The sequence below is a fragment of the Protomyctophum bolini genome, assembly GCF_963924005.1.
Source record: "Protomyctophum bolini genome assembly, chromosome: 9".
In the NCBI taxonomy this organism is placed as follows: Eukaryota; Metazoa; Chordata; class Actinopteri; order Myctophiformes; family Myctophidae; genus Protomyctophum; species Protomyctophum bolini.
In genome coordinates this window covers 14,033,760-14,060,528 of record NC_137870.1, presented here as the reverse complement: position 1 = coordinate 14,060,528, position 26,769 = coordinate 14,033,760, and the positions used below count along the sequence as shown (strand labels likewise).

The window sequence follows — 26,769 nt, the reverse complement described above, 5'->3', positions numbered from 1 at the left end:
TTATTTAGTATTATGTAAGGTTTTGCACACTCAAATGGTATTGGTACCTCGTCAGATAATCCCCACATATCCTACAACAACTTCTGTGAACAGACTTCACTGTAGTAGCTTTTCATAAATTATATTTGTACTTAGGCTGTCTGCTGTCATGAAAGTTTTATAGTTCAATTCAAAGTCCAGCCGTCTGCTGTCCAGCCTCTCCCACAGAAAACAGAAATGGGGTGAGTGGTCTTGTTACCGCTGTCAGCACCACAGTCTTTCTTACTAATCACCTTGTGTGGTGTTTACATTTTTTGTCTTGTATTTCTTTTAGACAAATTAGAGGAATCTTGCAGATGATCTTTGCTCTCTCTTCCTCCCTCCCCCTTTCTCTCTCTCTCTCTCTCTCTCTCTCTCTCTCTCTCTCTCTCTCTCTCTCTACACAATAGCTCTATTTTTTGCTTATCCCTCATCCATTCAATCCTGCTCCCCCATTCACCCTCCCCACCCCACCCTGTGACCTTTATAACCCTGTCCTGTTGCCACCATATATATTATGCTGGGACCCACCCCCACCCACGACACTCGCACACACACATAATACTGTACCAGTTGTGCACTAATCTGGGGTCTGTCTCTTTACCCGACCCCTTTAGTACACCCCCCCCCCCCCCCCCCCCCCCCCCACACACACACACACACACACACACACACACACACACACACACACAAAGTGTGTATTACTATACTTGTGAGGACATTGGTATTGTAGGATGGCTTTTTATGAAAGCCATTTAAAAGTTCTTTGCCGTTTTAAACCTAACCCTGAAGCCAAAAATAGCTGAGGACCACAATGGAAACAAGCCCTTGGAGCTTTTTTGCTATCCTTCAAAACGATTATATCTGCTATTATAGCGGAGTGAGACACCTTGTGGGAACCTAATACATCAGGCATACGTACCTCTACACGCACGCACGCACGTGCACGCACGCACACACACACACACACACACACACACACACACACACACACACACACACCTAACCTGTAAGGGTCTAATCCTATGACCTAACCCCAACGTGAAGCTTTTCCTAATCTTTGTTTTCCCCCCATAAAACAACAATTTCTGTTGTGTGAACCAGGAAAATGGTTCCCACAATGTCTAATTCTCAAATTCTACTATACTACGGGAGACATTTGGCCCTCGCCACACACACACAAACACACACACACACGCACGCACGCACACACGCACACATGCACGCACGCACACAGCACCCCACCCATTCCTCATTCTTCATAGGTCTCTCTCACCCGTCCATCTTTGTCTTAACAGCCCCAGTTCTGTAGTCGTCCCCCCCCCCCCCCAACGCCACCAATCCCAGTGTTAATCTGCTGCTGGTCTGACGGTCAGCACTTTGAGCGGCAGACAGACAGATTGGCTGTAATCCCCTTGAGTGCCACAGATGGAGGCCCCCATGCAGACCTTCATGGGAAGGTGAATGCACATGCACACTTTTTGTGCACACGCAGAGGCAGAAATACACACGCACGCACACACGCAAGCAAGCTCACACACACACACACACACACACACACACACACACACACACACACACACACATACAGTTGACACATATACATAAACACTATACTTCATCATACAATGCAGTTGAAAATTTCCGATCTACAAGCTCAGAGTGTGCCGCAATACATTGTCAGCTGATTTAGCTATTTCATATCATTTTTGTTTTGGTTATATTATTACATACACCGGGAAACCAGGTTGAAAATGAATACGAATAACACTGCCCAATGTTCTATACCAAAGTTCAACATAAGCCTACTTTAAATATATTGCTTCATACTGTACTGTAAAGTCACACCTTACAGCAAGCAGGTCCTTAAAAAAAAGCTTGTACCACAGAAACTATTAAAAGAATATCGACTGCTAGTTGCACTAAACTGTGTAAATAGGCCTACGTGGTCCACTGCCAGTAGGACACATGACGACGAGGAAGCTCCAAGCTCTGATAGTACTAGTTGGTTGACGGTCTACCGGCTATCACTAATTGCTTATTTGTTATGACATTTAATACTTGTAATAGTATTAAAACTACATGAGCATTATGGGCTGAAGGTTCGTTTGAGGTTAAGTCACAAGCCAAAGGGGAAGCTGAACTTTTTTGTGTGCTATATTCGTAAACCTGGTTTTGTTGCATCAGGTTGGGCATGTTTTCTAGACAGGTGTACTTATAGTAGCCTAGAGCGGCTTTATGAACTCATGTTTGATGTATGAGGAAGAAACACTCACATTTGGCCCGGACGGTTAGCTCAACTGTCTGACACCTGTAATCCCTGAGGTCCGTCATATAGCCAAAACAGTGCAGCTAATACAGTAGGCCTATACTGTATTAGCTGCACTGTTGTTCCTTATTGGTAGGTTATATCCACAGTTTCTCTGTAGCGGTCAGTGTTGGGCAATATTACTTAGGAGAGTAATATCTTTACCGACTTAAAAAAACAACTAGTCTTTGTAAAATCTCCAGCTATGCTTCATTACTTCTATAATTTAGAAGTAATGAAGCCTATACCATATGGCATAAGTCATGCACAGTGCTTCTTTGGCCCTTGGCTTGACCCCTTTGGTTGACATTATCGTGTAGGCTACAGTTAAAGACAGTACAATGTGTCAGCCAGAGGTCCAAGCTGTGCTTGAGGATGAGACAATTGTGACAAATATGGAACTGTATTGCCCCCTAGTGGTCAATTTGTCAATGGGCCAGAGACATGTTTACAACTTTACAAAGGCTCTATATACCTAACATTATATATGATTCATATACACAATATATATATTATTATTATTATTAAATATATATTATTTATATGTATTTGTTTAATAAACCATTTACGGGTTTGATAATGCCATTTAGATTTAGTAAATATATTTTCCAAGCATTAGATTCAGTAAGGCATTCATGCTCTATTTTATACTGTCAGTAAAATGGTACAGGCACATGCAGGTAATTACAGGACCTTGCAGTTATGCAGTCAGCTGATTATACTGTGGTTGCACCATCAGTAGGGTGACCAGATCCAAACTGTTCATTTGAGGGACAGAAGTAGGCTATCGCCTGTGTGGGACCAGTGGGATGGGGGGACCCGATACTGGAGTACCGGGGTAGCAACGTACTACTTGAGTTGCTATTAATGCCTTGATGTCATATTCGACCATAGGCCTATTGACTATCATTTATAAACTCCTCTGGTGTCTCACATTTATGCCATTTTAACAGGCTTAAAAACACATCTTGCAGGAAGAGACAATGAGAGAGCTTTACAACAGAAGGCCAACTATTAGGGCATTGAACACTGATGCAATTCCAGTCACAATGTGGGACAGGGTGTCATTTTGTGGGACGCCTGAAAAGTCTTGGAAATGAGGAACTGTCCCAAGTTACTAGAACTAATGAGCTCCAACATTGATGGTCCATCAGTGTTGGCCTAGCTCAGTAATTCTAGTAACTTGACCACTCAATCTGCATACTCGCCATTTTCTCAGAATGTACGCCCATAATGACATGCCCAGAAAAGGGACGCTGGGGTTCATGTGGTTTAAGAATGAGCAGTGGGAGAGTGTGTAACATCCATTTATTACCACCTTATATGACAAATCTGGAAATTACAAACATTGTTTTATTGAAACATCTTAAACATTTCAAAAACAGGGGAAAAAGTAACTAAGAAGAAAAAACAAAAGGTTTAAATTAAACGATTGATGAGTCAACCTGAGAAACGGTACATGGATGAAGTAACCTGGAGAAAAGTAGGAGGCAAAGTAGGGGAAAGCTACATAAAACCTGACCAGAGTTACTGGTCATTTAACATTGAGTTACAATACAATCTTCACATTTTTTGAATCGCCTCATTTGTCTAAAAATATCAGTTTTTGGAGTTTTGGAGAGCACCGTAGGTCTCCACAAACCTGTGTAATACAAAGATCCATTTAAAAAAAAAAACCCTAGCCTGTTGGGGGGGGGGGGGTGAGGGGGGTGACACTTGAGCTTGTTTCAATACAACATGAAGCCAATCTGAATAAAGGACACACACAGGCCTGAATGTTACATTGACATCGAATGTCAAATTGGAATAGAATCAACAAGAGGATCATACTTTGGTTGCCAAAACAAGTCAGTAGCTTTGATACACAGTAGAAACACAATTACCGGTAGTTCTTTTTCATTTGTTCGCTGTAAAGTTTTTTTTTATTTGTTTTTTTTGTATCCATCTTTGTATTAACAAAGTTTTCTGCTGTGGTTAAAATACCATGTTTGAGGATTTCTTTAAAAATAAATCAAAAACAAAATAATACCATCAACGATCAATATAGTAATAATAAATCAAATGCTCCAAAAGATGCTTTTGAACTGTATACAATTTGCTGTGCTGATCAGAGTCAACAGACACACACAGGGGCAGACATTCAAGCTTCACTACGAGAAGGACAAGGTCCACAAAATAACCGAGTAGTTTGTGGACGCCAGTTGGTGGTGACTGATAGCGTACAAGAGGAGACAAGTCAGGTTCAAGCACCCTGCTGGGAGAAGAAACTACCTCCCAGCAGACAGACTGCTGCCCCCTCCCCTGTCTGTCACACCCAGATTTGCATCGTTTAATCCCACCTTTTTCCTTTCTTTTAACCCCAAAACTATCCTTTTAAACTCTACTCCACTACATCTGTGGGTTTTCTTGAGGCAGGAGTGAAAACAATGCAAACTACGAGATACATACTGTATGTGTGCTTGTGTACTGTAGGTCTGATCAACATCACGCAGGTACATGCACGAAAAGAGAGTACCCTAGAAGTCTGCTGCCGAGAGCACTAAGAAAAAACACGACTATACACTTTATTCATAATATAATCAGTTTCTCTACACACTACCAACATGAGGAAATAGGAGAGAGGGGGGGGGGGGTGAGGAATTGAAAGACAGACCAGGGGAGAAGGATGGAAGGAGTGTAGCAGAAGAAGGGGGCATCTAGGCACGCTCCCCACGAATGCGGCGTGCCAGCTGGATGTCTTTGGGCATGATGGTGACACGCTTGGCGTGAATGGCACACAGATTGGTGTCCTCAAACAAGCCAACCAGATAGGCCTCGCTGGCCTCCTGCAAAATGGAGATATATTAGTGTAATGTTCCTATATGGTTATAGTACCTTGTCCTCTCTAAACCTCCTGCCCAGAGCAGTTACCATTTTTAAATCTCAAGCCTGTTAATTAGTGAATGATTGCATATATACAACATATACTTAAGGGGGTGGCACACTGTGATTTTTCACTGCGTTTTGCAGATCCGAAAGTAGTAGGGTAAGTAGGCTATCACTAGCTGTCAGCCTGTCACGGATCAAATCGTGGAAAAACAGATCAAATCGACCCTGGAACAAAAAAACTTCATACAGACGAAATATTCGGTGGCAGTGTGCAAACATTATGATTGATATAAAGTGATACGTTGTTTTTTGTACTTCCTCGGTTCCATATTCGTCCGGAAAAAACGCACCAGTGCCTTAAACTGGAAGTATGGTATTTTCTTTTTTGCACATAATGTAGTACTGTAGTCTAGTTTTGGTTGCTTTTAAACTTTTAGTACCAACCTGCAGAGCTCCAATGGCTGCACTCTGGAAACGCAGATCAGTCTTGAAGTCCTGGGCGATTTCTCTCACCAGGCGCTGGAAGGGCAGCTTGCGGATCAGCAACTCAGTGGACTTCTGGTAACGACGGATCTCACGCAGAGCCACGGTACCAGGCCTAGAGAACAGAAAAAAATTAAGATACAAAACATGTATAATAGGGCAGGTGTTCTCAAACTTTTCAGCCCATTGCCCCCCCAAAATACATATTTGAACTGGGGACCCCCCAACCTGACAAAATGAGGAATTCAATTTTGTTTGACTCTGTTCCACATATATTGTGAAAATAGCAGATCTACAAGCTCACAGCGCCTCACAGATCAGCTATTTGCTGATCTGCGTCTTAATACTTTTTTTTTCTTCCTTTTTTTTTTAGGTCTCTTCATTGAACCGTCATCCGGGGACTCCTCCCCACTTCCGTTTCGTCTTTACAGTCGCAAAAATGTATCCTAATATAAATAGAAAACATCTAAGCACATATAGCTTGTTGCTTAGCAGGAATCTTTTTTTTTTAAATATTTTTAAAATATATTTTCGTGAACGGAAATATATTTCTCGGATTTCGGCAGCTGTATTTCCAGACTCTATTATACTGTAGCATTCGGAGATTGTGGAATAGTTGTCTGGCTACGTGAGACTATAGAGGGACAGACAGCCTGGACCGCTGAGCCACGGCCCAGGCCGAACCTTGTGTTTTTATTGAGGGAATGGAAAGATATTGTATGGAAATGATGACATGCATGGCCAGAGTATCTTCTCACAGACATGTTTCCATATTGAGTAGAACATTTATAGGCTATTTCAATCTCTACATTACTACATGTAGCTCACCTGTATCGATGGGGCTTCTTGACCCCACCAGTGGAAGGAGCACTCTTGCGGGCAGCCTTTGTCGCCAGCTGCTTACGTGGGGCTTTGCCTCCAGTTGACTTACGGGCGGTTTGCTTTGTACGGGCCATGGCTTCTACAGATCACCTGAAAGAGGGGGAAAGGGAAAACAGAGTCATTCAATTGAACCATAACTAGTCACACTGTATAATTTATGTCATAATAATATGACTCATATAATCAAACATCCAAAACTCAACTCCCAACCTCCTCAATTCATCTACTCTTTCACACACCCAATGCAGCAGAAACAAAAAGTCTATGAGATTTTTAAATTCAGCCACAAAAACTTCGGGTAAGTAAACTTTTGTTGAATAATGCATACAAGACGTTCCCTCAATCGTCGACGCCAATCACAAATATTATAACCACTTTATTGGCTGTATTTGGCATACGCTTTCATAAACACCATGGTTTAGCCAATCAGCATGCAAGCGGGGGCGGGCTCTCTAACAGCGCCCTAATGCTGTTGCTAGGCCCCGCCCACCTAGCTCTGATGATGGCGGCAGTTTGATGCGCAAACGGGATAAAGACCCAGGGCAGAAGAGCGAAGAACCAGCACACAAACTCTCACGATTTTATTAATAATACCTACGCCCGCGGATCAAACAAAAGCCGAAAAGCAAGGGAAACATCCCAAGGAACCCATATATAAGCGTTGGGGAGCTGAACGGTCCCTAACGGCTGCGTACAACCGAACTGAACCGGCGCATAATTTGAACCAGAATCACCCCCCCACTCTCTCTGATCGGATATAGAAAAGACTGCATTTTCTCCGTCGTTTCGACAGTCGCGTTTGTTATTCTTTCACCACGGTGGAAATATAGGCTTTCCTCCACCAATAACGCAAAAAAATAGTACATTTGTAACTTAAAAAAAGAAAAAGAAAATCTGAAGTTTACTCAAATGCAGAAATTGCCATTTGGAGAGACTTACCTGCGATTGAAAGTATCGGTAAAGACGACGTGAGGAAATGTTTGGCTGGTGTCTTATTTTCTTCGTATCCACAATGGAACCAGTGGCAGTGGGGAAATGGCCGCCGCGTCAATCATGTGCCCCACAATGCAACAGTGTTTACAACATTTTTTCTGTTCACTTGGGTTTAATTATGTTCATCTTTGCTTCATTATTAGTTTGAATTACCGGTATGCTCACTTCACATGCATAATTGTTACAAAAATACAACGTTGAACATTGACTTGGAGTTTCTAATCTATTTGACTGCATTTATACTAGAGAAGTATGACCAAGCACACAGCACTTTCAAGCACCAGTGTGGGCTTTGATTAAATTAATTGTAGATAGGCCTATAGGCTACTCGTGTTGTCATTTGTGTTGCGCTTTCCTGCTTGGGCAGATACAGGCTTTATAAATGGCACTGAGACAGTGAATTAATGTCCCTGAGCTTAATCTGAATGTAATTTTTTGTTATTGCTGTTAATGATATTGAGGAACCAAAACCAATTAAATGCAGCCCTACTTGATATAGCAACAAAACCAAAAATATTGTATCTATCAATTTGAGAAGTTTGCACTATAATTACCTGTCTAAACATGTATCCACCACAACCCAACAGATACAAATATTTAAATGGTGCAAATGTTCTTAATTTAGGTGAAATTGCCTTATAGCATTTGCTTACAATATTGTAGGTCTGTTATTCTTTGATAACTGATTGTCATTGAAATGTTTAAGCTACTGCTTAAAAACTGCTGTCATCAAGATTGTGTTGAAACTAGTTTGTAAATATTTGTGAGTTCCAGAGGGACATTATAAAGATAATTAACTATAAATGGACAAAATCAAGTAGAGATATCAAGTCAGACACTCGGTCAAGGGTTTCTCACTCTACCAATGATTAAATCACAAGAAACGGTTTATTATCATGTTTGCATGTGAATTCCAGAGTACAAATATTTGCTTTTTAAAATGGCAGAAAACAAAAATCCAAACACAGTAGAAAAAAAATCATAGGTTATCACATCAACCTGAGAGAAAAACAAAATGTCACAACATTATCTGGATATAATGTGACAAAATTAAACGTGATAAACATAGTTCTGCTACATATATGCCGCTTGTAGTCTGCCCTACCATGCATTGTTTTAGCACAATGGTATTCCCAATTGACAACTAGAATCAAACTTTTGTAATTTTAACACATTTATTATTAACAGTAGAAATATGCAATTGTTGTAAAAAAAAGAAAAGAAACTACTACATCAAATTCTTGAATATAAAAAAAGAAAATACCCTCGCTCTATGTCAATGCTTGTGTCCATTTGCAGAGGAAAATGTCTGTCTAAATGCTGTTTCCTATGCTGTTTTGAGAACACCATTCTCAGCTTCACAAAAACACCCTATTCTTCAAGTTTGTATCTCCATGAGCTAGCAAATTACAACAGGAGTGTATTTGTGTCTGTGATTCAAAGTGTCAAACACAAGGATTCTCTAAGCAGACTGTACTAATAGCACCAAAAGAGACATGACTACACATTTTACACTTGTCACAATCATTATAGAATAGAACCGCAAACCAAACTACTAACGAAGGATAGCGGAGGGGAAGGAAAGACAGATTACATATTATAATAAATGACAAATAAACATTTTAAGCTCGCTCCCCACGGATGCGGCGTGCCAGCTGGATGTCTTTGGGCATGATGGTGACACGCTTGGCGTGGATGGCACACAGATTGGTGTCCTCAAACAGGCCGACCAGATAGGCCTCGCTGGCCTCCTGCAGACAAAACAACAAAAAAACAAATTTTAAGTATGGTAATAGTAGTACCGGTAGGTCAGAACTATTTAAATAAATATGTTTTGTAAGTCATGTAGTAAGTTACCTTACTAAATAATTTTGTTACCATTGTATAAAAAATATTTTGTCTCACTGACCTGCAGAGCTCCAATGGCTGCACTCTGGAAACGCAGATCAGTCTTGAAGTCCTGGGCGATTTCTCTCACCAGGCGCTGGAAGGGCAGCTTGCGGATCAGCAACTCAGTGGACTTCTGGTAACGACGGATCTCACGCAGAGCCACGGTACCAGGCCTAGAGAACAAAAAACACAGGGTTAGATGAATAACCCACAATCTGCAGCAGAAATGAAAATAACTAAACTTTCAGTATTGACTTTCTTCTAATCTGCATGTTTGTTATGTATTGTTATGTTCACTTGATCCTGGCACCCTCTATTGCTTATTGTTGGTAACACAATACAATATAAGGTGATGTAAATGACATGTAAACTAGCCTGTAAATTGTGTTAAAGACTAGTGTTTTCTAAAGAGGATTGAAAACGTGCAAGTTCATCGTACGTTCTGTATCAGTTACTGTAATGAGTTCTGAACTACCTCAAAAAGCATAGCCTATAGAGTAAACACAAATGTGTGCACAATGTGTGTGAAAACATTTGACTTCAATGTTTCCTAACTTAACTGCTCAGTTGCACATGGCATTTTTTGCTGGGATGGAGCATTTTGTGTGGCCACTGATTTAAAAGTAAAATCTAGGCCAAAGCCTTATGCATTTTATCACTACATATTTTCACCTGTAACGATGGGGCTTCTTGACCCCACCAGTGGAAGGGGCACTCTTGCGGGCAGCCTTTGTGGCCAGCTGCTTACGTGGGGCTTTGCCTCCAGTTGACTTACGAGCGGTCTGCTTTGTACGGGCCATGGCTACTTCAGGTCACCTAAAGAAAATTTAAAAAAAGGCCAGTTTATTTTTCTGCATTGCTCACATTTGGATTAAAAAAACAAAACAAACACAAACATCATGTGCAGGGAGTCAAAGGTAAAACACATTATTAACATCAAAGTAATTAATTAAATACATGTTTTAACTTTGCATGGGCTGAAATCAATATTTGCACTTGTACCCTGAAATATCAAACTGTATCCAGGGTAGCTTATGCAATCATAGCAATAAAAAGGACATATATGATAGCAAATCATATCTTAGATCTTTATCCAACAAACCAATGGCAAACTGTGTAGGAGCTCTGGGGGTGGGATTTTCCTGACCCAACTACCAATAACGATCGAGGTGATCAGCTGGCTAAACCCGCCCCTTGCGCATGGAACTGGGTGCGCTCGTTTCATGACGCAGAGCTAGCCGAGTGCGCGTGAGCCTTGGTTTTTATTCAAAATAAGCTATTCTGCTCGAAAACCAAGGGGTGCCGCCCACGCGAGCAGTCCCATGTGACCAAACCAACACACCCACAGACGATGGCTGGCTGGCTGCTTGCAACAAGAATGTAAACGGGAAGGAAAATTCGTTGTTGCAAAGAGAGGTTGATGATAAAAACGACCAAAGAACAACAAAACAGCGGAATATAACCGAAATATCCTTTTAGGAAACGACAGTAGACATCTTAAGGAAACTCTTGATGCACAAGATTTTGTCAGATGACCCCTCACTTTAGGCGCATTTCCGAGCCGAATTTGACTAGATCGCCAAGTGCTTTTGAGGTCCCCGACTCCCCGAGCAAGCAGAGAACAGCTCTGCGTTTTGTCTTTGACGAAAAAATAAACAAAACATGTCATCCCAAAACTAAAACTAAAATAAAAAAAATCACAAAACGATTGATAAATGTTTCATTGCACGGGGGATACTCACCTTTGGAAACTTGGTGAAAGATTTGCAGGTACAATTTAGTGAAATTGTTCTGGGAGTCTCCAAAGCGTTGTTCTTCTCTCTCAATAAAATGAAGGGAGTAAAAAAAAAGGAAAAAGAACATAGGAAGATAGGACACACGTTTCCCACAATGCATTTGGGACAAACATTTTTACATATATGAATCAACACCATAAACAATAAACAACAGCATGACACTCAATCTCATGCAACAAGTTATTGTCATGTTTATTAATTACGACTCACTTAGGTATGACTTGATTTATTATGCAGCTGAAAAGTACAAGAAATGGGGGAAGGGGGTATAAAATACCAATCAGTGGTAATATTCAAGAACAACAACAAGCATCATGGTCATGCCACCAGATTGCTCAATTGCATTTATATTACACCATTTATACCTCTGTTTAAATTGCTACAAAATAAATAGTATAGGCTATTTATTTATTTTGTGAGGGTAATTAAAGTCAACTTGATATACAATTTCCGAGTGTTCAGTAACGTAGAAGCTATGTAATTATTACTCTTAAACGTTTTTAATTAGATGTATTTTCTAAAGAAAGAAAAAATGTGACAGAAAAACAGAGTTTTGCTCATAAGCTGACTGACTTTCATTAATTGGCCCTTACACCAACCGTCCAGCAGATGGCGACTCCTCCTTGAGATACAGTCTTGTTTAGTGGGGGGAGAAAGACTGAAAGCAAAATGTATAGCAGATCTGCAAGCTCACAAGGTGTCGCATCAGTGGCGCTTTGTGAGCTTGTAGATCTGCTATTTCTGACGCAGTACTGTCGCAGTCCTGTAGATGACGACAGTGAGGTGACTGCTATAAGAAGACCCGTATGTGTGACGTGTGTTGTCACTCTTCTCCATTCCAACATGGCGTCGGGCACGAAGTGGAAACGCGTGGCGGCCTCACAGGACGGCTTTCTGACCGTAAACGCGTCCAAGAAAGCCTCGGACCTGTACAGCAGCCGAAAGAAGCGCGTCAACAAGAACAAGAAAAAGAGCTGGAACAAACACAGCGACGTCCAGGATGTGGAGCTGTTTCTGGACGACGTTAGACTGCAGGAGAGGGCCGTGGGGTGAGTGAGTGAGCATGGCCTAGTGGGAGTCTGGGAGAGGCGACACGCTGCTTCATCAAATATAATATTCACTGTGGTTTTCATTTCAACCATGGTCCGTTTATTCTGCATTTGAGCCACGGACTACCATTTGACATTTAGCCTCTAACGCGACGCAGACGCGCCCAGTGGAGCCCTGGCGTTACGATCCAAAACTAAAGAATATTTTGTTGTCATTAGATAAGATTTTGTCCACGATTCCATGCTGTATTGATGTTTGTAGCATTAGGAGAGAACAGGCAAACGTTGATCAAAATGATAATTCTTGTAACTCTTGAGAGCATAAAATGAAACCTTTTAGAAATTCAACGGCATTAGAGCTATGGACCAGAGCTACTGAAACCCCCTGGACCATAGAGTTAATAACTCTATGCCCTGGACCCCCTCGTGGTCCCTGGACCCACCGGCGTAGGGTCCATTGGGCCACGCGGGCCGTGGCCCAGTCAGTTTAGAGCTTGCCCAGTCTAACTTCGAAGAGGGAGGCCGCAAAAACAAACAACAAAAGATAGCCTACTTTTGGCAGCCCTTGTGCATGCAACTTTCTGTTGCAAACCACAGCATTGTGAGAATAAATACCAGCACTCACGTTGTCCTTTTTAGGATTATTGTTTTATTTTCCCACAGCATGCAAGCCGCCTTTGTTTACATTGGTCCCCCCCCCCCCCCCCCCATTAGCACAAAACCTCTCACTTATTGGCTGGGGAATGCCCATATATGGATATCCCTGATGTCATCAATATTTAGCACATATATATATGCCGGTATATAGGAATGCCCATATATGGAGATTCCTGATGTCATCAATATTGGCCAGCAATTCCAGCTGTAATTTGCAACTCTAGATTTTTTTTTTTAATAATGGGAGGAATCCCACTCATCCAATTTGTGTTTGAGATCGGCTGCTTATGTTAAACTCGCCAACATTGCAGCTGTAGGGTGAAAATGGAGTTCTCAACAGGCCCAAAATGTAAGGCCTAGCCCTACCTGGGCCCTCGTCAAACCCTGTAGTGTACACTGAACCCGCTGCCACCCTTAGATCTCCATATATGGAGCTGACCTGTTCTAACATTCCATGTGTTGATCTAACTACAAGAAATGCTCCTTATATGGCCAGTACATAATTCATTCCATAATTATGTTGATCTGACCCCCCCCCCCCATCTAGAGAGATGTGGAGACTCTACTGAACAAAAAAGCTCATTACTAATACTATCAGAATATAGTTAATATTCAACACTTTTTTTCATCCAACAGGGGGCTGCTATCTGAGAAGACGGATGAAAGCCTGTTCTTTGTGGATCTTGGCATCCAGGAGCAGGAGGAAACTCCACAGAAGGGTAATAATTTTCAAATGTTCTGCCCCACTGCGGAAGGCACACTTAGTTTAGACTAGTCATTGGTTAGATGTTATAACTAATGTAACCCAGCCTTCCTCTTAAATGGATTGCACTTTAACAAATGTACTTTTTTTGTTTGTTTTTGTAATGGCCACTAGTGAACACTTTCAACTTGTTTATATAATCTGCCGATTATTTAAACTATTAATCGGATTATGACACTTATTTAGCTATCACCTTAAAAATATATTTTAGGTTATTTTAGACATGGTCTAACAAAATTAATTAAAATTTTCATTTGATTAGCTGCTGATTAGGCCGCTATTCAAATAAAAGACAAACAAAATTAAAATGAATTAAAGCAACTCATGGTGTCTTTAGGCTTATTCTGACTGCATACATGTGTAGAAGGAACAGTACTCTTCTGAACTCAAATGGATCATTTAAAAATAAATATTCAAGCCATATGTTTTGTTCTTGATACTATAATCGTTATGTGTCATATTTTGCTTTGCAGTTGCTACTGTGCAACTATCATCAGATTGTAAGGAAAGAGAGATGGATCACTCTTTAGTGTAGTTACACATAACACTGGAAAAACTATGGTTAAGTGGGAAATCACCTATGATAAATTGCAAAAACTAGTGATTAGTTGCCAATTCGATTACTAAATTAGTTGACAACTAATTCAATAATCGATTACGATGAATCGTTGCATGTCATAGATGGGCCAAAGAATGGCAGTTCCTTGAGAAATAGACTAATAGTGGTGGAGTAAGCTGGTATCTTAATCTATTCTCGGCCCATAGTCAATGTCGCTCCTCCGATCAGAGCGACCTCCCGTATCCGTTGTAACAAACACCAATGTGTTAATTACGTGTGTCCAGTGATGAACCCATCCTTGCGCTCCCAGTATTCCTCTGTGGGAATGTGAAGATCACCCTGGAGCTCAGGGGGGATGTTTTGTGAACACACCCCTGGGATCTGAGGATGCCATTGCCGACACACATGACTGCAAACAATGCAACTTTTCTTCAGCTCACCTGACAATTGCTACCATCTCCTGTGTACTACATTTATGTACTGTAGTTGTAATATTTAGCTTTTCTTTACTTCTCTTTCTTAAAATTGTAGTTAACGAGACAGAGGACAAAGGGGACCAATGGTACCTTCAGATAAGCCATAGATAGGTCAACATTTCAAAGGTATATAAATTAGCCCAGCTATGTGCTCTCAAAGCACAGCAGTGTGAGGTATTTTTCGCCATATGACACTTTGTTGTATCGAACAAGGCTTGTCAGTATTTGATGTGAAGATGTTTTGTTTTGTTTTTCTCTGAAGAACAACCACCTCCTGTTGCGGGGAAGAGGAGGAAAGGGAAGGTGTTACGCCCTCTGAGGATCGACATGATACTGAAGCATGACTCCCTGGTCCCAGCACCCAAAGAGTGAGTTTAGTACACCACACATTCTCTTGTCTTAACACCCTCTTTTAACCCATTTAGGCCTGACGTCGGGGGGGGGGGGGGTGGGAGTTTCCTCTTAAAGAATATATACATATTCAAAGATTTGTGCCACATTTTTACGATAACAAAATTTAGCAGACCTACAAGTTCATAGCTCGCCACTCGGTGGCGCGCTATGAACTTGTAGATCTGCTATTTTTCAATAGCTAAATTATAACAATGTTATGGTTCAAGGAGTTAAGGTTCGACAAGAACTGTACTCGGATCCGTATCGCTGCAATGTGAAAGCATTGAATACAGTTGAATGAAGTGTACGTGGGTGTGCCAGAATCGAGGCCAATGTGAATCATGGCCCGCGGGGGCAATGGTATTCGTGAACAGTTTGTGTCCAATGATGAACCCATCCTTGCGCTCCCAGTATTCCTCTGTGGGAATGTGAAGATCACCCTGGAGCTCAGGGGGGATGTTTTGTGAACACACCCCTGGGATCTGAGGATACCATTGCTGACACACATGACTGTGAATCTGCCCTAGATTGGCTATTTTTGCTGTGCAGCACCATGGTACAACAAAGGATAGACATGTGGCTAACTGCTTCTCTCCTTCCTCCATATAATATATTCTGCCTCTTTCCTCCTCCAGTATCCTTTCCCACCAGCAACCCAACGCCAAGAAGCTTCGTCGCACCGCAGAGAGGATAGAGTACCAGGCTGCCAATGGCATGGTGTCACAGAGGCAGAAACGGCTGTTGAACAGACGACCGGTCATTCGGACGACCAAGAAGGCAGTGACAGACTCTAGCAAAGATCCAGAAAGAGAATTCTTTGACATTTGGGGAGGAGAGGAGGGTGAGTGTGGAAGAGAGATTCTACAATGCCTTCTAAATCGGTAGTTTTCATGCCAAGACCCCCCGCCATCTGAAAATGTTTTGGCACAGGTATCCGTTTGTGTTGGAGGAAATGCTAAATTAATTTTATAACAAAATGGCAGATGTACAAGCTTGCAGAGCAGCATGTGTTATACAAGAGCCACAGTTCTAAATACATTTTTTGAGATTTTCTTTTGTTAGAAATTACACACTAGCTAAAGAACACTATAACCGAGGTATTGTATGGGGCCGAGAAACTGCTTGTGATGACACGATCAGAATGGCAGTTCCTTGAGAAATAGACTAATAGTGGCAGAGTAAGCTGTTAGCAGTAATCTTCACCAATCTGTTCTTAATCTATTCTAGGCCCCGTAGTCTTAACCCATAGTCTTCAGTCTTGCCAATGTCGCTCCTACGTCACTGCGACCTCCCGTATCCGTGGTAACCAACACCAATGTGTTAATTACACATGTGTGTCCAGTGATGAACCCATCCTTGCGCTCCCAGTATTCCTCTGTGGGAATGTGAAGATCACCCTGGAGCTCAGGGGGGCTGTTTTGTGAACACACCCCTGGGATCTGAGGATGCCTTTGCCGACACACATGACACTTCAGCTCACCTGACAATTGCTACCATCTCCTGCGTGTACTACATTTATGTACTGTAGTTGTAATCTTTAGCTTTTCTTTACTTCTCTTTCTTGAAATTGTAGTTAAAGAGACGGAGGACAAAGGGGACCAATATTACCTTCAGCAGACTTGCAAGAAGCGTGTCAAGGTGAGAGCGTTGTCTTTAAGGTTTGTTTTTGTTAGTCTGGAGATGCATTCTGGAGGTGAACTAACACTGCTGTGTTTTGGGTGTCAGCGTCCAGAGACGATTAAGGCGGAGCCCTCTGTTCTCCCTGCAGTAGAAGTGATCGCTCCTGGAGGTTCTTACAACCCAGACTTCTTCGACCATCAGGTAACTCCACCAGTTTCTATTCTAGTAATTTGTTTCACTTTTCCTCTAGCATTTTAATATCTAACCCAGCTCTCTACTTACTAACGCACTGTTTTTTTTATTCTTGTAAGTATGAATGAGCAAAACATTTGAAATGATGACTACAGTCTCATTCACTCTTTCTCGCCTTAAATGTTAGGAACATTCGATAGAAGAACTGTCTAGAATGCATACAGAACCCAGTTGAGAAATGGATAAAGGCAGGATGCCATTAATTAGAACGTGAACAATGGAGGGTATGTGCGTGACATCATACCTGGAAGTTATGTATGAACGCCTGAGTGGAAAAAACTACTTTCTAGCAGGACAGCCCATACATCCAAACAAATGTCCTATTTGATTGCATTAAATGACTTTAAACAACATTAAATTCACTTTGTCACTCAATCTGCCATTCACTTTATGCATGCGCATACCCTCTATTAGACGTGTGTGTCCTGTGATGAACCCATCCTTGCGCTCCCAGTATTCCCTCTGGGAATGTGAAGATCACCCTGGAGCTCGGGGTGGATGTTATGTTAACATACCCCTGGGATCTGAGGATACCGACAGTGTTTGAACAGGCTACCAGGTTTTTAACCCCGTTTTAGGTATAGTTATGAACGATGTTTATCCTCTTGACCACTAAGTCCCATCCTCCCGTGTTTCCTATGTTAACAGGCCCTGCTGTTGGAGGCTCATGAAATCGAGGTGTTAAAAGAAAAGGTGGCGGCAAGACTAAAGAAACAGTTGGCTGTGGACAGGGACAGCAAAGCCACAGAGGTACAGTACATGTTGCTCTCCTTTTTTATGATATTCCAGCTCTCTTCTGCTGGACTTGTGTGCAGCTTTGATCTCGTGTTAACCCATTAAAACCGGTTAAGCATTCGTGTCATTTTAGTTTTTAACCGTTATTTTCTTTGGCTATTCAGCAGTGGTTATACAAGCTCATATACAATACAAGCTTGTAGATCTGCCATTTTAGAAATCGTGAATGTGTGCAAATGTGTATATATATAGTTTAAAACGAACATTTTCAAGACTCAAGAGGTTAATCAACAACTAAATAAAAATAGTAATCGGATATTTATACAGTCGCAGGGTTTGTCTGTCCCCTCCACGTAGGCCAATCACAGCTCATGCTGCTAGTACATGCATGATTGACGATCCCCCTCTAGCCATACACAAAGCATGAACAGTTTCACATTTTCTGTTTGCAACAAATTAACATTAGATGGATTCTTCTATGTGCTGAGACGGTTTGTAGAACCCAGTTTGGCGAAATGGATTAGAGCCGGATGCCATTGTGAAAGTTTTATATTCGAATGTGAACAATTAATTGGTGAGGAAAGTAAACGTGTGTCCCGTGATGAACATGTGAAGATACGCTCTGTATTTCCTCTGTGGGAATGTGAAGAACACCTGATCTGAGGATACCAACACACTCATAGAAATTCAGTTCAGATGTTTGATGGCATCCAAGCAGATTATTATTAACGATGGCTTCTCAAAGACATTTTAGAAAAATACCTTTTACAGAGTGGCAGTGTTTGAAGGCATAATTGACAAACCGTTTTAAGCAGGGCTCCAGACTAACTTTTTCACAGGTAGCACTGGTGCCACCTACATTTTCATTTGGTAGCGCCACCACAAATTAGGTAGCACCATTTATTTATGTAGTGGTTTCCACCATTATAGGTTTGAATCATAAAACCCCCTACAAAGGTCACTGTGTAAAAAAACGGCAACCTACCTGGTTATACTTCAAAACACTGTAGCTGGTTTGAACCCAACACAAAGTCACTCAGTCAATAAAGGCAATATTTATATTCCACGCACATAAAGTCAGTTTAAGGTTTTGTGTTGAAAATTAAATGCAGTCCAAACCTTTGGGATTAATAAAGTGACAATTTGTACAATATACCATTACCCAAATTAATTTCCTTATTATAATATTTTTACATTTTGGAAAAAATCTTTTGCAATGTGAAATGCCAACGAATTCTTAATCCTTTTCCTTGTCTTCATGGGCCAACTTGTGAAAGCTGCATACTTATTGTGAAGGCAAAAGTTTCTGAATGTTCTCAGAGCCTGCATATCTCTGCATGCTGAAAATAGCTGATCTACAAGATCACAACGTGTCGCAGATGCGACACGTTGTGAGCTTGTAGATCAGCTATTTTCAGCACACACTTTGTACGACGAAGAATAAATCAGGCATCAGTGCTCTACACTCACTGGGAGGGAGATTAATGTAGTTTGTATTTTCGATAATCATGTATGGACACAGGCTACCTCCTCGATGCAAACATAACAAGCTTTGGAAGCTATTTTTCGTGGCACATATGTTTAATCAAACAATAAGTGATCATCATGCAGTTAGATATGCGTGCTGCGCTCCAGTGAAATTGTACAGCTGAGAAATATAAGTTAATTTTGTGTCGGATAAACTGCGTTCAGACCTGAATATATATTCGCCTCGGTTCGTCCAGTTTGGTCGTGCTGCGCCCGTTAAATTTGAACTCTCACGTTAAGAAATTAAGTATCATATTAAGTCGCACGCTGGAGCCCTGGTTTTAAGGGATATTTTCACTTTCAAAAAAGCTTTTGGTCATTTCATCTACTCTGTCTTATGTGAACACCCCAGACAGTTTAATTCGGTATTTATTTGATATTCATTCACTTATTTTTAACCTGTACATGTAAAGTCATTGTGTTGCAGCCAGAGGGCAGCGTCCTTACTTCAAGAGCCTTCAGAGGAGGAATCTGATAGAACCCAGAGAGCGAGCCAATTGGCTACATGGGTTTTTCAGAAAACTGTTCAACAGGACTTAAAAGACACGGACTCAGACTTAAAAGAATCAGCCTCAGGTCTTAATGTCTGTCCTTGAGATGATTGAAACCTAGTTTTGTTCCTGATGTGTTTTGTGTGTTCTGTCTTCAGGAGTCCAAGTTTCAGGAGCAGGTGGAAGGACTGGTAGAGGTCGAGGAAGAGGAGGAGTCAGAGGATGAAGAGTCGCCACCCGTGGGAGCCGTCTCACTGGCAGAGAAAAAGACTGAGAAACAGAGGAAAAAACAGAAGGCACTGAAGTTCAAGGTAAGGACAGGAGATGGGCGGCTTCTACTTGTCTGTGCTGTTCAGTACTTGGGGAATGGGGAACCACGCTGAAAGTCTATATTGAAATTAATTTAAAGATTAAGGCCCCTTCACAAGCCCCCTTGTGAAGGTTGTATATTAGAATGTGAACAATTAATTAGTGAGGAAAGTAAACGTGTGTCCCGTGATGAACATGTGAAGATACGCTCTGCAGTATTTCCTCTGTGGGAATGTGAAGATCACCTGATCTGAGGATACCAACACGCGCCTAGAAATTCAGTTCAGATGTTTGCTGGCATCCAAGCAGATTATTGGTAACGATGGCTTCTCAAAGACGATTTAGAAAAATACCTTTACAGAGTGGCAGTGTTTGAAGCCATAATTGACAGACCTAAAGGGATATTTTCACTTTCAAAAAAACTTTTGGTCATTTCATCTAGGCTTATGTGAACATCCCAGACAGTTTAAGTTGCTTAATTCGGTATTTATTTGATATTCATTCACTTAATTAATTTAGATTCAATACCTCGTTCTTACAGGGTGTCCTCGGGCACTACACACAAACAAAGCATTACATGTCAAACGGTTAACTCGCAGCCTATTTTGGGCATTTCATAGGTAAACGTCACGGTTTAACCCTCAGCCGTATATGGAAACTGAATCATGTGATCGCAAAAAACGGCGACGGTCTGCTCCAATACTATAGCATGTTTTCACATGTGCTTTGCCGCTCTCCTGGAGAGAGCTCTTCCTGGTCGGCCATTATGGGATTTTCAATGAGGAATAAGAAAGGAACAGCACGGTTGTCCGAGTCGCATTTTTATTTTTCACAGACACCCAGTAATTATCAGCAGTTGGGATCAATCGTAGTGGACATCAGAGTCCTGCACGGGTCCAATTTTCGATACCCGCACCCGCCCCGCCCGTCAATCATCAGTTCTGCTACCCGCCCGTTACCCGTGATTTATATAAAACTCAAAACCAGATCCGATCCCGCCCGTCAAAAAATGGACCCGTTACCCGTTCGTATCACAGGCACCGATAGCTATCATTGACTTTATTTCATCCAACACCGCATGTGGTGGTGGGCGGCGGCGGCGGCAGTGTGTTGCACACGGAACGGAAGACATGTATTTCATGACTGAGGCTACTGCTGCTTATCACAACATAAAGATATATCATGATTTCAACCTAAATGGCATATTGCCATAATATATATCAACAAGGAGAGGATGATATAAAAAAAGATTAGCCTGATGAGTCGACCGTCTTGATCCAAGGCTGTTTCAAACAGTCATCACTCATCAGGCTAATCTTTTTAACTTTATTTACACTTAGACAGAGTGGTGCATTAGGCCAACATTACCTGGGTTAGCTTACATCTTGTGTTGACTGTTGGCATTATAAATTATAATCTCTTGGTTTCATCAGCGCGAACGAAAATATAGGCTACAGTCTGCAGCCTGATGATAAAAAAATAAACTCCACACGTGAAATGTTACGATAAGAAAGCAAGGATTAGCCGTGATGTCACTGCTATATGCAACAAGGAAGTAGCATGAAGCACAGCAGCAGAAACGGAACGCCATTATGAAGGAATCGGCAGTGATGTGACATCACTGTCGATTCCTTGGGCATGTGACGGATTTAACTTGTCTCCGCTGTTGAGGAGAAACCCCAGCTCAGCTGCTGTTTAACATCGCGCAGTGCAGGTCCACTAATTAAAAAAGGTCACCCGCCCGCGCTGCGTTGCGTTCCGCCCGCACCCGGACCCGTTCATTTATAAAGGTATATATACCCACCCGTCAAACACGGGTACCCGCGGGGAATCACGGGTATCCGACCCGTTGCAGGACTCTGGTGGACATTCTGGAATATTCTGCGACTACTCCAAGGTAAGAAAAAAAAAACGGAAAATCAGACAGGGTGGATAAGATCTGGCATTGAATGAGTTGACTGGTTAAAATATAACATTGGCTGTTATCACACACTTGGACAGCTTTCATAATGTACATTGAGCAAAAATCTGTTTTGTTGGGGGCATAAAATATTGTAGCTTGATGCAAGTTGGTATCATGTATTGAGAAGCACTCTGCTAAAGTGTGATACGTTCTATCAGTTTTCATATTGCAACTTGGACAGTTGTTGTGCTCCACACCTAGCCTGTGGTAATAAAGTGGTTCAAGACGAGTTCAGCATCTTGGCACGGTCGTCTCAATGTTTTCCTCGCCCTCTCCACACGACCACAGGCGCAGCGGCGGAAGATGGCCCAGCAGGTGACGGGACGACGGCAGCAGCTGTTCCAGCTGCGTTCCCTCAAAGCCTTGGTCAAACAGCGGGAGCAGAGGACCGTGGAGAGACGGGCACAGCGGAAGTCCAACGAGGAGGCGGCCTTGAGTCAGCCCAGACGCCTCGGCAGACAAAGGTAGGTCTTCTGGGGCAGCAACTATCCATTACTTTATTGGCAATTTTATTAAAAAAAAAAAAGAAATTGTGTGTAAATTTACCTGCTGCCCATTTATCCCTAAAGAGTGTGCACATTTGGAAAATGGCTGATCTACAAGTTACCAGCACATTTTGTTGTGAGCTTGGGCTATTTTGCATTTGAGAAACATTTGAATGAAAAGGGAAACTCCCCCCTGTCAGGTGTAAAGGAGCAACTTGGACACTCAAGCATGAAGGAAGCATGAGTTAAGTCCGTTGCTCTCCCCAGGTTGGCGGAGGGTTTGTAGAGCCCAGGATCACAGTAGATGATTGACACAGGGGTGAAAAATGGGTTACAAAATTGTGGGATAAAAAAATATATTAAAAAAAAAAAGAAAAGGGTTTTTGTTTACATATTCCCCTCAAATATGTTTTGATTAATATTGTGCCCCTAATGTCCTCAACCATTCCCCTCCATCTTTCATCATAGGCCTTTGCAAGTCCCTCCCCAACCCTGCAGTAAGCTATGCACTGGGCAAATGTGCATGATGTAATTCAATATACAAGGAAATGACAGAGGGAGAAACCGTATCCAACAATCTACTTTTAATGACCGTCCTTCCGCAAGACTACGGTCATTAGTGTTGTTGCCATCACCTGGGTGGCTCAGTCGTATAACTTTCCCGATGTTAAGCTATGTATGTGTTCAACACAGCCATGCAAAATAACATTGACGGCTATGAGGTGACGACGGCTTGCCCTGCATAGCAACGGTTGCTAAACTATTTGGTTTGGGATGGGGTTTAGCGAATGGCTAATTGAGAGAAATTACTCAATGCTTTCATCATGGCCTGACATATGCACTTGCTACTTTGAATCTTGTAAAAGGCATCTAGCTTTTCTTTACGATGTGGCTTGAACAGTTTCACATTTTCTGTTTGCAACAAATTAACATTAGATGGGTTCTTCTATGTGCTGAGACGGTTTGTAGAACCCAGTTTGGCGAAATGGATTGGAGCAGGATGCCATTGAAGGTTTTAGAATGTGAACAATTAATTGGTGAGGAACGTAAACGTGTGTCCCGTGATGAACATGTGAAGATACGCTCTGTATTTCCTCTGGGGAATGTGAAGAACACTTGATCTGAGGATACCAACACACGCATAGAAATTCAGTTCAGATGTTTGTTGGCATTCAAGCAGATTATTGGTAACTATGGCTTCTCAAAGACAATTTAGAAAAATACCTTTAAGTGTTTAAAGCCATAATTATTTGACAGACTACTTAAAGGGATATTTTCACTTGGAAAAAAACGTTCATTTCATCTACTCGGGCTTATGTGAACACCCCAGACAGTTTAAGTTGCTTAATTCAGTATTTATTTGATATTCATTCATGTAAAAGGCATCGATTTTATTTACGATGTAAATGTCACAGTATGGATTGTAGCAGGGATTGAACCTCACTTGTTTCTAATAGTTCCTGTTTGCCACATGTTCAGGTTCAAGCCACAGGACATGGAGGTACAGCTGAGCGATGAGTTGGCGGGCTCCCTACGAAGACTCAAGGTACTGTATTAATGCCACCATTACAACTTTATTTTTTCTTTACCCATTTCTCTCACTCTACTACTGTGTTGAAGCATTCATTTTCTCGTGTTTTGTAAAGTCATATCAGTCGCAGTATTATATATTTATATTTTCTCCAAGATTTTATTTGGGGCTTTTATGCCTTATTTGTATGGCAGTAGGCTGACAGGAAATTGGGAGAGATGGGAATTGACACGCAGCAAAGGCCGTCTGGATCGGGACTCAAACCCGCGACACTGTCAGGCCATACACTGTAGCGTAGGTGCCCGGACTGCTACGCCCTCTGTCCGGACCACACAATGCAACATTAACCACTTAAACCAGGGTTCCCCAATTAATTTTCCTCAAGGGCCATATTTTGACTACAGTACCAGGCTGGGGGCAGAGTCGGCGAGGTCGAGGTCTTGCCCTGAAATTAATGTTCAGGGCAAGACTCCATTTGAAAAGGACCCCCAGTTTGACATGCAGGGGCTACTGACCCCAAGAAAAGAGAAAATCTATTTATTTTTTTGGGGAAATTCTTCCGCGGGCCGCTATTTGGGGAACCCTGACTTAAACCCTATATACATTTTTGAGAGTCCCCCAGGGTTTTCCTTTCCCCCTCTACACTAAATATTTTTTATTTCCAAAACTAGATGTTTGCCCCAGAACTGTTGAGCGGATGAACCTTCTCTATGTCCGTAATGTATACATTGTGGATAAGGGGTCATGACGGGTGGACTTTTCAGGGAGGGGTCAGAATAAATGTATGGACTTCAATGGTTCTTGGTCTCAACTGCTCAATTGGTACATAGATTTCAAGACTCGGGTTAATCAACAACTAAATAAAAATGGTCAGATCATATTTATACAGTCGCAGGGTTTGTCTGTCCCCTTCACGTAGGCCAATCACGGCTCATGCTGCTAGTACATGCATGATGATCCCCCTCTAGCCATACACCAAGCATGAACAGTTTCACATTTTCTGTTTGCAACAAATTAACATTAGATGGGTTCTTCTATGTGCTGAAACGGTTTGTAGAACATTAGATGGGTTCTTCTATGAGCTAAGACGGTTTGTAGAACCCAGTTTGGCGAAATGGATTAGAGCAGGATGCCATTGTGAACAATTAATTGGTGAGGAAACGTAAACGTGTGTCCCGTGATGAACATGTGAAGATACGCTCTGCAGTATTTCCTCTGTGGGAATGTGAAGAACACATGATCTGAGGATACCAACACGCGCATAGAAATTCAGATGTTTGATGGCATCCAAGCAGATTATTGGTAACGATTTAGAAAAATAAGCCATAATTGACAGACCGCTTAACCCATTTAGGCCTAAATCCTCCAGTTTTCTGAAATAAATATTTTCACGATTTTTCAAAAATAGCAGACCTACAAGCTCGTAGCGTGCCACGCTATGAGCTTGTAGATTAGCTATTTTTTAATAGCTAAATTATAACTTAATGTTTAAAACACCAAGGGGTTCCTGCCCAAAATGGGTTAAAGGGATATTTTCAAAAAAACTTTTGGTCATTTCATCTACTCGGGCTTATGTGAACACCCCAGACAGTTAAGTTGCTTAATTCGGAATTGATTTGATATTCATTCACTTATTTTTAACCTGTACATGTAATGTCATTGTGTTGCAGCCAGAGGGCAGTGTCCTCAAAGACCGCTTCAAGAGCCTTCAGAGGAGGAATCTGATAGAACCCAGAGAGCGAGCCAAGTAAGGATCTTATCTGATCATGGAAATGCTGATTAATAACTTTAATGTATAGATTATGAATACAGAATTTTCTTTATGCAAATTCTTGCTATCAATTGTCCTATCCCTCTTATTTATCTCTCCTCCCGTTCCTTTTTGTGTCCATCTTAGGTTCGTGAGAAAGCACAAGGTGAAGTACCAGGAGAAGAGGGCCTTCAGAGAGATCACCATCTGATGATGGAACATCTGGCTATGTCTACGGCCACAGTAAATCAATAAACTGTGTATATTGTATATACAAAGTGCTTGCAGTTCACATTTGAGCAAGACCAATTTTCCAGGTCTTAATGTGTGTCTGTAATGACATGATTATTACAGTTGCTTACAAATGTATATGCCACCCACAAAGGCTGGCATTTCTGAAGTTTGAAATACCCACTTGTATTGAACAAGACAGTTCTAGAGTTCTTTTTGTGTTTTACTTGACGGTATATCGTACTGTTAAGCTTTATACACTTGCAATGCCTTGTAATTTATGACACTGTCTAATTGGAACCTTACATTGGTATGTGTTGCAACTGATGATAACCTACTGGTACGGTTTGGTTTTCATTAATTTCATGTGGGTGATTGTTCCTGCTAATAAATAAAATTATAATAGCAATATTCCACTAGAGGTTGTCGTATATCATGCATTCAACGACTTGAACCCTATAAACTTGATGACCGGAGCCCCCCAGGGCTCTGTGCTAGATCATCCAGTGTTTCCCTCTACACCAGGGGTGCCCAAAATAAAAGGTAGATTGTCATCTACCAGTAGATCACAAAGGCTGTGCATCACATGCCCTTAAATAATTAATTTTCGGCATCTGCCACTTGAATTAACGTGACTTGATCAAAAAGGGCAAACCCCACAATTAGTTTGTTTTCAAGAGTTGCTGTGTACAAACGTTAGCATTACAAAAAAGAATGCAGAATATATGATGTTCACCCCA

At 41.6% G+C, this 26,769-nt stretch overlaps 3 protein-coding genes across 3 annotated transcripts; 1 reads left to right on the top strand and 2 right to left on the bottom strand.

The window, feature by feature from the left end:
* Positions 1 to 3,617: 3,617 nt before the first annotated feature.
* LOC308321106 (histone H3.3A) lies at positions 3,618 to 7,630 on the bottom strand. The gene is made up of 4 exons (XM_080771903.1): positions 7,499 to 7,630; positions 6,506 to 6,649; positions 5,639 to 5,792; positions 3,618 to 5,151 (listed from the first exon to the last, which is right to left on the bottom strand). The coding sequence occupies exons 2-4, from the start codon at positions 6,631 to 6,633 to the stop codon at positions 5,023 to 5,025; spliced, it is 411 nt and encodes a 136-aa protein (XP_080628029.1). The 5' UTR covers positions 6,634 to 6,649; positions 7,499 to 7,630; the 3' UTR covers positions 3,618 to 5,022.
* A 791-nt stretch (positions 7,631 to 8,421) lies between these two features.
* LOC308320941 (histone H3.3A) lies at positions 8,422 to 11,320 on the bottom strand. Its single transcript, XM_080771689.1, has 4 exons — positions 11,185 to 11,320; positions 10,115 to 10,258; positions 9,462 to 9,615; positions 8,422 to 9,303 (listed from the first exon to the last, which is right to left on the bottom strand). Exons 2-4 carry the CDS (start codon positions 10,240 to 10,242, stop codon positions 9,175 to 9,177), a joined length of 411 nt encoding a protein of 136 aa, XP_080627815.1. The 5' UTR covers positions 10,243 to 10,258; positions 11,185 to 11,320; the 3' UTR covers positions 8,422 to 9,174.
* A 760-nt stretch (positions 11,321 to 12,080) lies between these two features.
* Positions 12,081 to 26,440, top strand: nop53 (NOP53 ribosome biogenesis factor). Its single transcript, XM_080771675.1, has 12 exons — positions 12,081 to 12,287; positions 13,581 to 13,663; positions 15,005 to 15,110; positions 15,771 to 15,976; positions 16,709 to 16,773; positions 16,861 to 16,956; positions 17,656 to 17,757; positions 19,919 to 20,071; positions 22,321 to 22,496; positions 23,997 to 24,063; positions 25,719 to 25,795; positions 25,946 to 26,440. The coding sequence occupies exons 1-12, from the start codon at positions 12,082 to 12,084 to the stop codon at positions 26,007 to 26,009; spliced, it is 1,401 nt and encodes a 466-aa protein (XP_080627801.1). The 5' UTR covers position 12,081; the 3' UTR covers positions 26,010 to 26,440.
* The last annotated feature ends 329 nt before the right edge of the window (positions 26,441 to 26,769 follow it).